Source organism: Ostrinia furnacalis, unplaced genomic scaffold, assembly GCF_004193835.3.
Source record: "Ostrinia furnacalis isolate ACB-3 unplaced genomic scaffold, ASM419383v2 OfSCF1411, whole genome shotgun sequence".
Lineage (NCBI taxonomy): Eukaryota > Metazoa > Arthropoda > Insecta > Lepidoptera > Crambidae > Ostrinia > Ostrinia furnacalis.
The window spans coordinates 349,691-367,859 of NW_021131650.1; the positions used below are offsets into that span (position 1 = coordinate 349,691).

The 18,169-nt window shown below is 40.0% G+C and overlaps 1 protein-coding gene across 2 annotated transcripts in view; it reads left to right on the top strand.

Annotated features, from left to right (window-relative positions):
- LOC114352638 (protein real-time) overlaps window positions 1–18,169 on the top strand; it is an 82,668-nt gene that overhangs the window by 26,813 nt on the left and 37,686 nt on the right. The window contains exons 2-6 of one of the 2 annotated variants that reach the window (XM_028304310.1): window positions 5,770–5,919; window positions 7,303–7,434; window positions 14,841–14,970; window positions 16,027–16,132; window positions 16,729–16,799. In XM_028304310.1, the coding sequence (XP_028160111.1) occupies window positions 5,770–5,919; window positions 7,303–7,434; window positions 14,841–14,970; window positions 16,027–16,132; window positions 16,729–16,799 (589 nt within the window). Of the gene's footprint in view, window positions 1–5,769; window positions 5,920–7,302; window positions 7,435–14,840; window positions 14,971–16,026; window positions 16,204–16,728; window positions 16,800–18,169 lie in introns of both variants that reach the window. The other variant, XM_028304312.1, reaches the window with a different exon arrangement.

Genomic DNA, 18,169 nt, shown 5'->3' on the forward strand with positions numbered 1-18,169 from the left:
AATAATTTGTAATAGTTTGTTATAATCTCATCTAAATTGTTTTATGATAAACAAAGCAAAGGGGAATGTTATTTCAAGCGAATTCCTACCCTTTATCCAGATGCAGATCCTTTATCTAACCAAGTCCTTTGAGATGAAGATCTCTGAAATAATTAATTTGTTGGCAGATTGGATTAGCTTTTGATTATTCACGAATTCCTTGTTGTCTTGTTGTCTAAAGTGCTTTATAGAGGCACTTGTAAAGTAGAATTTTAGAATAATAAGAATAAGAACATTTATAACTAGCAGCCGCCCGCGACTTCGTACGCGTGGATCCCGTTTTACCCCTAAGGGGTTGAATTTTGCAACGTCTTAGTGAGCACCTATGTTCTAAAAGGAACCAACTGCTGACAACGCCACTCTTGTCGCGGAGTTTTGGACTGACACTGTGTAGGTTTGTTATCGACACGGCAAGAACAAGAAAACCATTTTGGTGGGATGTTTCTTTCCTGCACAATGACTCGAAGCTAGGGTTGCCAGGTCCAAAAACAAAAAAGTCGGACTCTGTGCTTCATTTGGCCGGACATTTTACCCTAAAACCGGACATGTGATTGCACACTAATTGTAGTGTCACACGAGTGAGTACTATAATCATCGGTTGCCCAACATCCTGATGCGTGCGCTTGAAATTATTCTGTAGCTCGACTTTCGCCTGGCGCGGCAGCCACATAAAAAGCCTAACAAAAGCCGGACAGGCTGGACAAGACCGTAAAAAGCCAAACATGTCCGAAGCAAAAACAACCGGACACCTGGCAACCCCTACTCGAAGCCCTTTACTGAAGCATCGTGTGTTTCCAGATGATCGGCGTCGACTACATCTACTTCATCCAGAAGAACCACCTGGACCTGAAGGGCAGGGTGCTGGAGATCGAGGCCACCAACGAGACCTTCGCCTCCAGGGTCGAGGTCGTGGAGAAATGCCGGTATTTTGTGAGTATATTGTTGTTATTTACTTGATCTTTTATGTTGACGACATGATGTTTCGGTTGTTTTAATTTTGAACTAGAGCTAGTTAAGGGCCGAAACACATAACCGCTGATCCGCTATCCTCATGTGTCACACGGGATAGTATCAACAGGTTGAAATTTTCATATTTTTGCTTTTATGTGCTGATGATGACGTATAGCTCCTTCTAGAATCCTACTGACAGAGTAGTCCTGTATATTTGAAATTAATCGGACTGTTTGGTTTTCCTTAAAATAATGCGTTGCTGTGACCTAGAGCTGTCACCACTCACCAGGCAACATATAATTTCATCTGAAAAATGCAATTTTAGCGCGGACGTGCATACGAACTGTAATACGAGGAAACCGATATTTAACCAACTGGAGGAAACATCGTAATAGTAGATCAATTATACAGATATAGTACGCCAATGATGCAACGCGTAGAAAGTTGATATTTAGCAAACCAATGCGGTCGGACGATAATCCTATTGCTATATGAACCACGTTGGTTTCTGCTATAGGAACGATATTGGTTTTCAATCTGCGGCGGACGTCATCGTACGTCTGTGGAATTGCAATGAGATATGGATTGGACATGAGCGATAGTCGCTGGGGTACTTTCTATAAACTTCTTAGAAAAGTTCTCGCTTCTAAACTATAGATGCGCTAATTGTTTTGCCAACTTGAACTTCCCCTTTCATATTCTTGTAAGTCCGCATTTGCTAATGGTATCCAATCACAATCCAATGTAAACGATGGTAGCCGGTCTCTAAATTGTATTCAAATGAAATTAATGAGCGATAACAGGTGTGTTCATTCGTGAGAACGGCCTCACAAATGTAATGAATTGAATACATTTGAGGAGGTTANGGGACGTCACACGCGAGTGTGTAACTGCGGGACGGCGAGTAGCGTCATGCATCGACCATGTCTTCGTGCGGACTGCGGCGGCGGCGGGCTCACTCCGGGCGTACACAGTAACTAGCAGGGTCGCAGACCACTACATAACGGGTTTATCAGCTGATTTAGACACACCTAAAACGTGCCCATCGCCACGAAAATGCTTTAATAACAAAATGATTAGTGATTTGTTACGCGAAGTTGAATGGTCAGAATTATTAAGTTTAGAAGATCCCATTGAACTATATTGTCGTATTGCTTCGATTTTTCAAGACATNATAAGGTCTATTCTTTACGCTAGAGGCTTTTCATATTTTGAATGTAACGAATACGCGCGATGGACTATCAATGAGTTTATGTACTTGCGATCCGGTTTGATCTGGCTCAATCCAATGTCTATATGGTTGAGAGGTTGAGACGCATGTATCTGCATTACAATTAGGCAGCTCATTGTTGCTCGTCAAGTTTTAAGCAGCCGATATCTTTGTTTGTTTCAAATTGTAATACTACCCATTATAGACTAGCGGTCCCATATGGTACCACTTTTTTGTGTGTTTTAATTTGGCTCTATACATTAACATGTGAAAAGATGCAGTGCTCTGATTGATGCAAGTAGTAGCCAATAGATATGGTCTATGCTTCTAGGAATAAAAATTGACAGTTATTCTTTTCAGTTGTGTGTAATTGATGATTGAAGTGAGCGCATCAAAATTTTCTCTTGAAAATTGACGCGCCATTCAAGTAAGTGATCATATTTTTTTTGTGTGATAGTGAAATACTGATTTTGTTACAATCTTGTATTCTCCATGAGTGCTCTTATTGTGAAATGGTGTAAAATTACGTCGATAGGTAATAATAATGGGAAATATTGTATGTCAAAATTACTGGTACCGTACGGTACCGCTAGCCGCTTACCGTGTCTTTTTAATTATTTTATGATTTTTAGTTTTTACTGTATTTATTGGGAAGTGTGTGATATATTCAATGGTATATATACAATACAGGAAGATAAAGTAAAATAGTTTCCCATACTTTACAAAACCATGGGTTTTTATTTATTTTAGATGTAACTTACACGAAACATTGGCAGTTTTGGAGGACGATGAAGGTCCCAAGACGAAGCAGATATTTATAGAATGAACTCAAGATAATTGCAACTCTCGAACAATATTAGAGTATAGAAAATGTAACGTGGGACTATGTGCAGCGTGCAATGCCAAGCTCCATTCCAAATTTTTGAATATTCAAAGATAAAAATGAATATTGCTTACCCAACATACAGTTTTTTTTACATTTAATATAACTTCTGTTATTTGCTTGTATATTATACATATTATAATAATAGTAAAATATATAATTTACCCTATTATTATAATAATAAACTCCATGATAAAGTTATGTTTTAACCGACTGACACGGTAAGAGGCTAGCGGTACCATATGGTACCAGCATTTTTTTTCTAGATTACAGGTCGGATCATTTTTTTTAAGGCTTGTATAGCATTATGTAGACCATAATTATGAACATATTTCAAAAAAACAAAAATCTGACACTTTAGGAAAACTCAGTCTATAATGGGTTAAAGGCAAAGCCAAGCCATTCGGATTTAATTTGATATTTTTGTAGGTTTTTTTACCAATAATTTCGTCTAGGTAGATATCGTTTTCTATTTTAGAACCTCGGTTAACAAGCACACGTGTACATAGGTTGCCTCCTCATTCATATTCATTATCCTTGCTCAATGTATGTACCATCGATTGTTTAACTTTACATCACAGAATCAGAAATATTTTTGTTAGCTATTAAATATTCTTTCTGACTGGTCTTCGAGGCACGGCAGATGTGCAGAAGGGATCCCACCACCACCAGCGCGCCGCCACTCGCTTGGGCCCCCAGCCATACATCATAAGGACCACCAACTCGCGATCGTCATTCTGCAACACCACGTCGCGTAGTTTAGTTCGTTCGTTTCAGCCAAATGACGTCCACTGCTGGACAAAGGGCTCCCCCAAGGTTTTCCACAATGAACGGTCCTGCGCTGCCCGCATCCAGGTTCTTCCCGCGACCTTTACCAGATCCAGATCGTCGGTCCACCTAGTAGTTTAGTACTTAAATCTAATTGTAAACCAGCTGCAGCCCTATCGATATACCTATAGTTAACACTTTTATTTAAGTTCCCAGTAGGACCCTTTTCATATCCTATTCCTATACGTAGACGCGTCCTCACTAACAAGTAAATACACAAAACCTACAGAACAGAGAAGCAGCACTGTATCCGTAAGTTACCGCAAGCGCAACATTCTGTTGTCAGCAACAAAACACCGAGCACACAATACGCCAGCGCTGGCTGACAGGGGTGCTAGTTGGCAGTTGACAGTCGGCAGTAACAGGGTTGCCTCGCTTTGTTCACGGCGAACAATATCTTATCTCCGCTGGAGCTGGTGCCAATCAAAGGGTGCGTTAAACTTCTAGAAGTGAGTAGAGTGTAATAGGGAAACAGTTTTAGAATTTAGGAAAAAAAAGAGAAAAATTAACAAATACTTTCCACTTAGCAAAAATCGTATCTGATTTTCAGCGAATTTTAATAGTGTGAGTACCAAAGTTTCAAAACTTAAAGTTTTAGAATTTAGGAAAAAAAAGAGAAAAATTAACAAATACTTTCCACTTAGCAAAAATCGTATCTGATTTTCAGCGAATTTTAATAGTGTGAGTACCAAAGTTTCAAAACTTAATGCTCACAGGTTTTTATTTAAACATATTTTGTGATGAAATTAAGCTAAGTACATGACTTGTTCACTCAGGGAGAGATGAAGTGGTTGGAAACTTAAAATTAACTTTGAAGTAGCCAGTTATGGCCGGTAGAATATTGATTGATAGAAAGTCCCTCATATGATTGAAAGCTTGTTTCTTTTCACATCTTGCTGATGCGATTTCCTTTCCTTTTGAACACGTCGGTACCGGTTTTGTTCTCATTTTTTTTAAATATCTGATAATTTTTATGACTTTCTCCTGACAACCCTATCACTATGCGATTGTGTCGCCGCGAATCGCGCTACATGGTAACTTACAAAGCGGAATATTGAATGGAGCGATGTTGTTGGCGACTTGTGATGACACACAAACGTCATACAAACAGCATACATGCTATGTACATATACCGTATACCGAATCACAGTGCAGGTGGGCACAGTGTCATTTTGACCTGGATACGCTTTAGGTACCATTGAAGTAATATTACTACGTATAGAACAGACATCGCGAACAAAATATGTACAGTGCGGGGTGCGGGGCGGGAATTTGACGGACAGCTGTCAGTCAAATCCATGACTATCAAGTTTCATAATTTATGGCGANACTTACACGTTACTTTGTTTGTTCTATTAAACTATGTGTTTGCAGTCATTGTAGGGGTCTTGTCTGGAACCTCGTAATTATTTAAGCAAACGGCTGGGTTAAATACACCAATTTATAACGCCTGAAGCAAGGAAATGGTATTTTACCAGAACGATACTCGCTAGAAGTAAAATTGTTCAATGTTTTGAACCTTAACGTAAATACGGTAGGAACAATATGCTCCATAGTCTTACAAATTCTGAAGACATGTATTTTTGAAGCACTCAAATTACAACTCCCCTATGCAATCGAACAAATCATCAAGATTCAAGCATTTTTTTCGTTCTTTGTAACAACCTACTTTGGGCGCTCAAAAATCTAATCAAAATCATCATTACTGTGTAAGCCCTTTTCAGGGCACTGATACAGGTCAACAATATAACTTAGACAGGAGCTGAGAAGAAGTGGCGGATGAAACTCGAGTCACCTTTGACAGCTGGAAATAATAACTTATTTATGATACCTAAAGACACCTTTTTGTTTGTTCCAGGCATACGAGAGGCGGTTCCCGAACTGCCCTCAGATTCCAGTAGTGCTGGAGTGCGTCATCACCGACGACAGCTGGTCGGCGGACGATTCCCAGCGGCACACCACGCGCCGCTGCCAGCTCAATGTGGAGGCACCATACTTGCTCAAAAAGGTGTGTTATTACTTCCCTAGTGTCAATAAATAAATTTTTCCATGAAGTTCAAAGTATAAACACTGCAGATAATAAGGTTGATCATCATACGAGTCGGTCCACACAGCTTATGACCGCAGTCTGTGGAGGAACACTGTATGAGTGGTCGCGATCCTCATCAGTGAGGGACCGAGGAAGAAGAAGAATCATACGAGTTCTTTCCAATGTGTCAACAATGCCAAATATGCGAAACTCAGCGCCTCTGGCCAAACTTGGGTTGAGAAGTAAGATTTCTTTATTTTTGCATAGGACGCAAACCTTAACAACCTTCCAGAAAAGATTTTTATATAAATATGTAATTCGGCAATTGCGTTAGATTCGTGGAAAAACTCTCAATTAAAAGTTTTCTCTGAAAGCTCATCCAAGTTTACCTTTTTGGGGAAATATGAATAAATTAATTACCAAGTCCACTTAATTAAGTCCGAAACAATTAAAGAAATCTTCGTAAACAAAATTTGTTTTCAGTGACAACGTGATATTACAGAGGCCTCAATTTACGGCGTTATAGCATAATAACATAGTTTTGTTATAATCTCATCTAAATTGTTTTATGACAAACAAAGCAAAGGGGAATGTTATTTCAAGCGAATTCCTACCCTTTATCCAGATGCAGATCCTTTATCTAACCAAGTCCTTTGAGATGAAGATCTCTGAAATAATTAATTTGTTGGCAGATTGGATTAGCTTTTGATTACACGAATTCCTTGTTGTCTAAAGTGTTTTATAGAGGCACTTGTAAAGTAGAATTTTAGAATAATAAGAATAAGAAAATGTATAACTAGCGGCCGCCCGCCGTGACTTCGTACGCGTGGATCCCGTTTTATCCCCTGAGGGGTTGAATTTTGCAAATTCCCATCTTAGTGAGCACCTACGTTCTAAAAGGAACCAACTACTGACAACACCACTCTTGTGGCGGAGTTTTGGGCTGACACTGTGTAGGTTTGTTATCGACACGGCAAGAACAAGAAAACCATTTTGGTGGGATGTTTCTTTCCTGCATAATGACTCGAAGCTAGGGTTGCCAGGTCCAAAAACACAAAAGGCGGACTCTGTGCTTCATTTGGCCGGACATTTTACCCTAAAACCGGACATGTGATTGCACACTAATTGTAGTGTCACACGAGTGAGTACTACAATCATCGGTTGCCCAACATCCTGATGCGTGCGCTTGATATTATTCTGTAGCTCGACTTTCGCCTGGCGCGGCAGCCACATAAAAAGCCTAACAAAAGCCGGACAGGCTAGACAAGACCGTAAAAAGCCAAACATGTCCGAAGCAAAAATAACCGGACACCTGGCAACCCAAAACTCGAAGCCCTTTACTGAAGCATCGTGTGTTTCCAGATGATCGGCGTCGACTACATCTACTTCATCCAGAAGAACCACCTGGACCTGAAGGGCAGGGTGCTGGAGATCGAGGCCACCAACGAGACCTTCGCCTCCAGGGTCGAGGTCGTGGAGAAATGCCGGTATTTTGTGAGTATATTGTTGTTATTTACTTGATCTTTTATGTTGACGACATGATGTTTCGGTTGTTTTAATTTTGAACTAGAGCTAGTTAAGGGCCGAAACACATAACCGCTGATCCGCTATCCTCATGTGTCACACGGGATAGTATAAACAGGTTGAAATTTTCATATTTTTGCTTTTATGTGCTGATGATGACGTATAGCTCCTTCTAGAATCCTACTGACAGAGTAGTCCTGTATATTTGAAATTAATCGGACTGTTTGGTTTTCCTTAAAATAATGCATTGCTGTGACCTAGAGCTGTCACCACTCACCAGGCAACATATAATTTCATCTGAAAAATGCAATTTTAGCGCGGACGTGCATACGAACTGTAATACGAGGAAACCGATATTTAACCAACTGGAGGAAACATCGTAATAGTAGATAAATTATACAGATATAGTACGCCAATGATGCAACGCGTAGAAAGTTGATATTTAGCAAACCAATGCGGTCGGACGATAATCCTATTGCTATATGAACCACGTTGGTTTCTGCTATAGGAACGATATTGGTTTCCAATCTGCGGCGGACGTCATCGTACGTCTGTGGAATTGCAATGAGATATGGATTGGAAATGAGCGATAGTCGCTGGGGCACTTTCTATAAACTTCTTAGAAAAGTTCTCGCTTCTAAACTATAGCTGTGCTAATTGTTTCGCCATCTTGAACATCCCCTTAAACTATGCTTGAAAGTCAGCATTTGTTATTGATATCCAATGTAAACGATGGCTGTCGGTCTCTACATCCTATTTGAACGAAATTAATGAGCGATAACAGGTGTTATTTCGTGAGAACAACCTTACAAAATGTAATGAATTGAATACATTTATAAGAGCTTTTCAAAAAGATATAAAAGTGCCTGCTTTAGATCTTATAGGGTTGGAAATATCTTGGAGAACTTGGTAATGTAGAGTCAGCAATAACAAGCCAGTTTTTGCCAAATCTTATATATTTCAACTGTATAGTATGCACTATGTTAATGTAGTCATCAAGTACCTACTACTTCTTCTTCCTCGGTCCCTCACTGATGAGGATCGCGACCACAGATAGTGTTCCTCCACAGACTGCGGTCATAAGCTGTGTGGACCGCACGATGCAAACTCCCGCCCACCGTTTTCCTCACCTAGTACCTACTACAGTGTAATTTAAATAACAAAAAACCTCGGTGTACCGACTACAAAACAGGATAGTTATTGAAGACGTATCGATCTCTCGACTCGTGTAGCTTGAAAAGAAAATGAAATGCTATAACGCTACGTGACATTCTTGTTTTGATAGAAAATCTTAGAGCAATTTTTCTCCAGTAGGGTAAGGTGAGGCACAATGTTACACGGGGTACAATGTTACAAGTTACAATGCATATTTCTCCGTCCCTTTCTATTACTTGTATGATGTTGGTATACACGTTTGTCAAGCTCATAAGAGCTGCTGAACTGAGCCGCTGAACATCATACAACTAATAGAAAGGGACGGAGAAATATGCATTGTAACATTGTACCCCGTGTAACATTGTGCCCCACCTTACCCTACCTATTTCAATTTTCTCCGAAACGCTGCTATTTTGATGATAGCTTCGGTCGCGTATTCTTCGGATTGACAAAGAAAGATAATAAAGGTCCTTCAAGAACTGCGAGCGAGTCCAATGAAATGAAGCCTAGTAGAATACTATTTCTCTTGCTGAAGGAGATTTATTATTAGTATAAAGAAATAAATTAAAATAAAAAATGTTTTACCTGTTTATAATAATAAACATTACTAAAAATAGCGATTATTTTTATTATACGTGTAGGTATATTACAAATATTTAATTTAAAGCAGATGTGTTCATCGTCAGTTATTTACGAACATTTTTCTGGTGGTGACAGTTGTTATTACACATATTTTGTATAATATAAAAATTAATCACAAAATGTTGGTAAGCGCGTAACTCAACAACACCTGGACCAATTTTAATAATTATTTTTATTTAATGTTCCTTGGAGTCCAAGGATGGTTTTTACGGCGAGAAAAAATCGAATAATTTCCGGGAAAACCCTAAAACAGCCCTATTTCACGCGGGTGAAGCCGCGGGCGGAAAGCTAGTAGGTATTAAAAAATAAAATAAATACGATACAGTTTCTTTAAAGTGAATCCAGATAGCGTTAAAAGTACAAACAAGGTAAACACTGCATTTGTAATAAAATATGAGCTGTAAATTATAATGATCTCTAACAAATTTAATTACACGCGGGTGAAGTTGCGTGCAAAAGCTTGTACAAAATAAAATATTAGGTATCTAAAAATACATCAATGAATGTTTACCCATCATTTATCTCCAACAACGGAGCGGGCTACCATTTGATAATATTTTTACGCGCGTCCCCGAATACCCGCATTTCCTTTGTGTGGAGAGATATGCGCCACTCAGCGCGACAAATGGCGGGATTTGTCGTTTGCTCTCCATTACGTACGCCCATCTGTGTGGATCACAGGATATATGAGTATTGCCATCCTATAAAGTGTCTTTAAAAGCTTACGGCTCCATAGAATAGAATAGAATAGAATAGAATAGAAAACTTTTTATTTGCAGGAAAGGTATAAAAGCAGGTAAGACATAGATTAAAACAGAGAGAAATAAACAAGTGGACAATTAACTGCTTGTGCCCCTCTGACAAAAAGGCACCCGCTCAGCGTACATCAAGACCGCCAGGGCTTGTCTTGAAACTGATTTTCAGCGGGGGCCCTCTGTTGTCACGGCGTACCCCTGCTGACGGAGATGAAGAGGAGGTCCATAGGAGTTACTAGTATTTGAAAAGATGAACAACCGCCATAAAATAAAATGGCAAACATGAACTTCATGTATAAGACCGACACCAGGAAACTACGTAGAAAGTTCAGAAATATGTCTCCGTGGTCACAAATACTTTATTGATAAAATACAAAAGCCTCAGACCAGTTGTGTTAATTATAACATCGTGTAGATGACTAAAATGATTAATGTAAGTAGGTGACACATGATAATAATCAACAATAAATAAAATTAACAATGTGCGATATATTATGATTAGAACATGCCTAAACCAACCGCAAAAGCACTTTCTAAAATATTAATCACCTAAAATTACCCAAATTAAAAGGTAGTATCAAAAAGCCGTGACCCCTCGTGTTCCAATTGAAGGCTTATTACAGGATCCTCGTTAACAATACGCATACTAATTAATCGAAACAATCGAGCGATAAACTTAATTAGTACAATGCACGGTGTTACGAAACACGTGTGTTTGGAAATACCAAAATGCTGATACTGATTCGTCATCGAATGCAGGGATTATACAATTAAGCACCTGACTGATTGTGCATTGAATTCGCGTAATTTAAATACACATTGTTCTCGTACAATAAATGTACAATGTAATTCGTTGCGAATTAGCCGGATTTAGGACTTTCAAAACCGAAACAAATCAACTAAAGCTTTCGCTGATAATACACTAGGGACAAACCAGTAGGGAATCCGGATGTTATAAGCCGGGCTGGAAAACAACATGTGATGATAATGGGATATCCACATCCACACAATCGCCTAACAAGTCCCTGATAATGTCCACTACTGGGTGTTTTATCGAGTGAGTAGATGTCTATAAATACACATTTTGTCGGCCGTTTGGTGTAGTGGTTCAGAACGGACTACTATGCCGAGAGGTCCCGGGTTCGATTCCCGGCCGGGCAGAAATTGAAATGATGAATTTTAATTTCTGTGACGGGTTTGGGTGTTACTATGTATAATTTATTATGTATGTATTAAAAAAAAAGTATATAAGTAGTATATCCGTTAAGCTAGCACCCATAACACAAGCATATTAATTGCTTACTTTGGGGCTAGATGGCGCTGTGTGAGGTTGTCCAAAGATATTTATTATTTTCACTATCGTCGCCCATGGCACTTATGGAAGAATTGCGAATTCTTATACTTTCAAAATGTACCATCACTTCTCCCATTCAACTTCAATTCAACGGAAGAGACATCACAATAAGGGTGTTAATCCCACTAATTCCTGCTCAGACATGTCCTTGTCGGGACCCGTCTGTGAGTCAGTCTGGCTGTAAACGTCCCGGGAATCCTGGAGCCGTAAACAGGACTATTACCGCACTACATTACGCCCTGGATGGCGTCTATTTTTGGAGGCCGCTCGAACTTTACTGCCTGAGTTGGAGACGGCTGTTTATGTTTATGTTGATTCGAGAAGTATTAATAAATAATATAATTAGGGTAGGTTTTTCACGAATCAATATACTTAACTTCCAATCCAATCAAGGATCAACCTAATTATTTTAGTGATTATTACGAGTGATTAATTAGATTCTTACTGGTCTCGTCCAAATCGTTAATCGTCGTGACATAAATTGCGACGATACCATCTTTTCATTGAACAATAAATTTTAATTTTATCATTATTTGTTAATTTTAAGTGTTATGTACGTAAGTACAGACGATGAGATATTATCAAGTTAAACACTGTGACCTCTTATCAACTTGCAATAGGGGCGAATTTGCAACAAAAATTTATGGTCTGACTAGTTATCTTTTCACGCTAGGTATAATTTGGCCTTATGTCCGATTCTTCCTGAAGAATATTCTAAGTGCGAAAGTAATCTCTGTCTGTCTGTTACGCTTTCACGCCTAAACCACTGAACCGTTTTTGATGAAATTTTGCATACAGATAGTTTGAGTCTCAGGAAAGGACATATGATAGTTTTTATCCCGGTTTTTGAAACAGGGACGCGCGCGATAAAGGTTTTTGTGACAGACAAAGTTCCACGCGGGCGAAGCCGCGGGTGGAAAGCTAGTAATTACTAAAAATCTTTATGACAAGAATATCAAAATCAATTAATTAAAATTATTATTAATATTGAATTAAAATTAATGGTCTTTTATATAGCTAAGCATTATCAATTATTATTGCACTCTATAATCTGGCATGCATGACCGTACGATTACGAGGACGACCTCGCCTCGTAATCAGCTCATTAAGTTTTCAACGTCCACGCCCAGATTGGTCGTTTATCAATGCCAATTATGGTCTACTCGATCGCCGTAATTAATATTGATATCTTCAGTCTACCTATTAGTAAATTGATCACTAAATACCTTGCTGCCTTTCCACTTTCCAATTACCTTACTTGATGGATTGTAGACCTTCTAGTTTCAAATTCTCGGTTTGATCCTAATATGTCAAGTATTAACGTACGCTTCATGCTAGAGTCGATGGTAATTAATAAAGGAAAGTAATATGAAGAAGAAGTAGTGTCGTTATTAATAATACCTTGTAGAAAAAAGTAAATGTCAGCTACACTGAATTTCAGTGAAGAGTGTCCAAACTCTATATACTTAGTTCGTCTGTATTGTTCGAATTTTATTTCGGCATAGTTATATCGAAGCATGTGGAGCATTAGAGAAAAACGCCGAAAGTCGGGCTCGATGTTCCACGTGCGTGAATGGTCATAGGTACTCTTGGATCTCGTACCAAAAGGCCCTGGAGGACGCCATTGGATTTTAATGAAAACGTTTAGAAGAGCTCTCTATGTGCTGAAGAAAGACAGGCAAGTAAATACAACGTCCACGTCCTCTACCATAACAAGAGCAGTTCAAATTCTGGGCATCTCGCTTATCAGAATGTCATCAAACAAAACATGACCGGCGTTATCAGATAACTAATTGCGATAGTGTTGACAAATACTGAGAGATGGCTGCTATCGTTGCCGTTGGTTTGTTTTGGTCCCTTATCTTTTATCTGTGCACCCAAATTGTATGCTGTTTCAATATTTTTGGGAAATAGTAAACAAGATTAAAATCTTTAGATAAAGTTTGAAATCACAATGTGGTCACACGTCTTCCGTGTGTAACATACACTTTATATCTGATAAAGTAGGTAATTAATTATATTGAGAATGTTTTGAGTTCTCCCATATTTAGATCAGTTGACAAATTCAATGTTTCGCCAACGGAGCAAGTCTTAAGTTTTAGTGAATTACCAGTTACCATACTACTTGAACTTGCTTGCTGTTCTGAAATCTGTCAATGATTATGTTTATTTATTACTTAGAATGATGATTTTATCAATGAAAAATTTTTTTTTACAAAACATCAAAACAGTAGGTAATTTAATATTAATGTTAGTGTCCGACCGAAACAAGTTTTACGACCGAAACCGAAACCGAAAACGAATTTCGGCAACGGTGTCTATTTCGGCCGAAACCGAAACCGAAACCGAAACCGAAACCGAAACTTCCTTACAAGGCTCATATTTTGAGGGAAAAATAAAGAAAACGTTGTTATAATCAGTCAGTTATTGTTTTCTCTTTAAATTGCATTAAAATTGAACTTATAAAGTTCCTTTTTACTCTAAAAGGTATCAAATTATGTATTAAAAAAGAAAAGAAGGATTTATAGTCTAGATTTCTTTTTATTATAGCCCGACCAGGAACATAAAAACCCTCGCCATGTTGCGGAAATCTAATGGTACTAATTTCTTTTAATGGCAACAATAACTGAAAACTTCATTGACATGTCACCTTGCATGTCAGTCTATTGCTGTCAAAGTGTAAACAAACTTTATTTTAAATGTGCGCAATTGATTTTGTGAATTAAATTGCTAAAATCTTTTNCGGGTCTTTTACCTTAATAATTTCTCAAAACAAAATTGGTAGGTAGTACGTAAGTTAGTATCTACTGTACTTGCCACTTGGATACCTTGTTGATAAATACTAAAATGAACTTTGAAACTCTGAATCCATAATAATATTATCACCATGAAATGCACTATAGTCATTACTAACTACTTAACTAAATTGTTTGTTTACGTATAGCATTTGCGAACCAAAAAAAAATATAGGTTAGATTAAACTTGATTATACTTTTATCAGTCATATTGATTTTTTTTTATTTTTACACCCGCTCTTATGTTATAACGACATAAAACGAGATAAAACTTACCAAATTCAAAATAAATCACTCGAAAACTCGCCACCACAACAAAACAAAACTAACAGCAAACAAACAAGCGAGCGAATCACGATATTGGCTTGGCTCTGATCGGATTCATTCACTAATTCAACGCGCCGAACATGACCGATAACAGCGCGGAAACTCCCGAATGCACATTCGGTTTCGGTCGTAGTTTCGGCAAGTTTGCCGCCGAAAACGAAACTAAACCGAAACTCGTGTTTTTACCGAAACTCAACCGAAAACGAAACCGAAACCGAACATTCGGTCGGACACTAATTAATGTTTGCATTTACGAAATATGTTATCATACCAACTTTTGTCCATTACTGCCTCTCAGTAATCTGGTATCCTCACGACCCAGTAATAACAAAGCCATTCCTTCCCCAGGTTCACCCCGAGAACAGTGATTGGACGTGCTTCGAGCAGAAGGCGCTGCTCGACGTGAAGAACTTCTTCGGCCTGGAGAACACGATAGAGAAGATCGCCATCAAGCAGTACGCCTCCAACATCGCCAAAGGTCAGCATATTAAGTCATAAAAATACATTTCGTTTCGGTTAAATGAAGTCCAGCGCTGGACTGGACCTAATGATTTCCTCAACGATCGGTCCTGTGCTGCCCGAATCCAGGTTCTTCCTAAAACCTTCACCAGATCGTCGCTGCACAGTGCACATAGTGAGAGACGTAGTGTGGGCAGGACCCACACTAAGTCTTCTTGGTCCCGCCACTCGAGAACTTTTATGCCTTTTTAAAAAAGTTATTCATTTTCTGCAAACAGCCTTGTAAAAAGCGCTTTTACACGTCCTAGTATTGGTTTATTAATCCTACCACTGCTTCGAGACAGTAAATGGGCCAGTATAGAGAAGCATCGTAAGAAAATCAGACTGTCAACGACTTCATAGTCCTCATAGACTACTTAGCCCATAAAGTATTTAAACACTAATCATACATTTCTATACATAACTAGCCCAATCGGTCAGACATTCCCCGCCCTCTGGCATTTTAATTTCAGCTTGCAACAGGTCTATATTATTGGCTACATTTGGCCTTCGTTCGATTACTTGTTGTATCGATTGCTCTTACTTTCTTTTGAGCTAACTTATTAATGATGACTATGAAATCTTCAGATTAATTAGGTTTTTTTTGCGTGAGCTTTGGCTTCTTCTACCGTGTGTGTAGTGTTAGGATAGGCGCTATGTCATAATTAGATCGATGGTTCAAGGTGCCCTCTGAAAATCTGAATCATATTTCTTTTCCGTTGATGGGTGTACCTTTTGAAGAACTAGAGCAGGGTTTCCCAATTTTTTTTTGCCAAGGAACCCTAATAAATTGATTATACTTTTCCTAGCGGAACCCCCGTACTACTCCGCCCGCACGCCCTGCCCCTCCCTTGTGCGTAAACAAGTCGGTGCGCGCGCACAACGTCGGTCACGAAATGTGGGATAATATTTTTTACGGAACCCTTGCGGCCTTTCCACGGAACCCCAGGGTTCCGCGGACAACCTTTCGGGAACCGCTGAACTAGAGCATTATAGCCCTTTATCTTTCTCTAGTAACAATATCAATTGTCTCCAGGCAAGGAGCTCATCGAGTCGTTCATGAAGGAGGTCCACGCGGACGGCGTGACGGAGCTGAAGCAGTGGTCGGGCAGCGACCCCGAGCACAACCGCGAGCTCCGCAGGATCGTGTCGCGCGGCACCGAGCCGCTGTCGCCGCGCGCCGCCGCTGAGCCCAAGCGCCACTCGCAGCCAGGTCAGTGCCAGCTCCATAGCAGCGGGGAGACGGTCCTTCGTCAGCTACAGCTGAAGCAGTCGGCCAGCGACCCCGAGCACAACCGCGAGCTCCGCAGGATCGTGTCGCGCGGCACCGAGCCGCTGTCGCCGCGCGCCGCCGCCGAGCCCAAGCGCCACTCGCAGCCAGGTCAGTGCCAGCTCCATAGCAGCGGGGAGATGTCCTTCGTCAGCTACAGCTGAACCAGTCCGCCAGTGACCTCGAGTACAACCGCGAGCTGCGCAAGATTGCCGAGTCCAAGCGCCACTCGCAGCCAGGTCAGTGCCAGCTCCATAGCAGCGGGTAGATGGTCCCTCGTCAGCTACAGCTGAACCAGTCCGCCAGTGACCCCGAGTACAACCGCGAGCTGCGCAAGATTGCCGAGCCCAAGCGCCACTCGCAGCCAGGTCAGTGCCAGCTCCATAGCAGCGGGGAGATGGTCCCTCGACAGCTACAGCTGAAGCAGTGGTCGGGCAGCGACCCCGAGCACAACCGCGAGCTGCGCAGGATCGTGTCGCGCGGCACCGAGCCGCTGTCGCCGCGCGCCGCCGCCGAGCCCAAGCGCCACTCGCAGCCAGGTCAGTGGCAGTTGAGAACAATAGGCATAGCACGCTGGGATAGACGACCCCGAGCGTATACGTATAACCGCGAGTTGTGCGATTGTGTCGTGCGCCAGCGCCGATCCCAAGCGCCACTCGCAGCCAAGTTAATGGCATGGGTTACATGGCTCCTTTATCAGCTACAGCAGAAGCTCTACGACCCGCCACCATAGGAGTTACCGACGAATGAAATAAAATTGGGACTGTCTTGATTGACCTGCTTTGTATGTCTGGTCTTTTCTGGTCAAACAGTTGCGGCAGTGGGCGGCTGATGAAACAGGTGATACGTTATAGAATAACGTTGTATAACCAGGTCAGTGTCAAAAATCAATTAGGGTTTTGATAAAAGGTATTTTATCTTTATCCAACCGATTATCCAAAGGTTGATACAGTTGAAACAAAAAGTACGCAATAACATATTTACATACTTAGGTGAAGAAACGATGCAATAACTAAGATGAATTGTTTTATAGTCGTGCAATTTGTCGTCGTAAACAAGAGACAGTTCTGTTTGATGGAACACATTACAAACTCCAAGACAATGCTCGAGTTTTTATGATTTGAACTTTATTTTATTACTTTCGCATAGTCGATTTTTACTGTCGAAATTCAGTCTCGTGAAGATTAAAAAGGTGAGTGCCCTCACAAACGTCGTCGCCAAGTTGGTGCCAATGTCGTGTCGACTAGTCACCCTGACTTTGTCTAAATTGGCATTTGTTCAACTCCTGACACTCGAATACAGAGCACGCAACATTTACCGTGTTACTTAAAAATCTGCTGACTTAATTTCATATGTATTGCCGAAAATAACAAAGCCAAATACGTCAGCGTTTCAGACATTTTATCAGGAAAAATACTTCAAGTAGCTATTTCATGTAGGTGAATAAATATTATTGACGCTAACAAATTGCTAAATTATTCGCATAGTAATTCGGTATTATAGCCTGACCTCGTTGTTGGAACTTTGTATTACATTATCAAAATGTAAATGCTTTGTAAAAAAAGTTTTTCATGTAAATAGTTCGCATTATAACAAGGTTACGCGATTGAATTGAAAAGAAAGGAATAATGATATTGCGGCATAAGTAATTATGTTTTGTCATATTGACGACCTACTTAGTTTATTAATTTTAGCAGAGGGATTAAACAGGGGCACACAAACGTTGAAGTTTGAACAAGCTTTGTGGCTATTTAAAAGAAGGAAGGGAAAAATATTTTTGCTAACAGCGTCCTGTTAATTAGGTACCAATTTTTATTTGATAACATCTTTATTAGCTTGGTTTTAAAATTAAAGACAGGCTGGGTTGCGCGATCTTACTTTAACTTTGACAAACGTCAAACATCTGTCA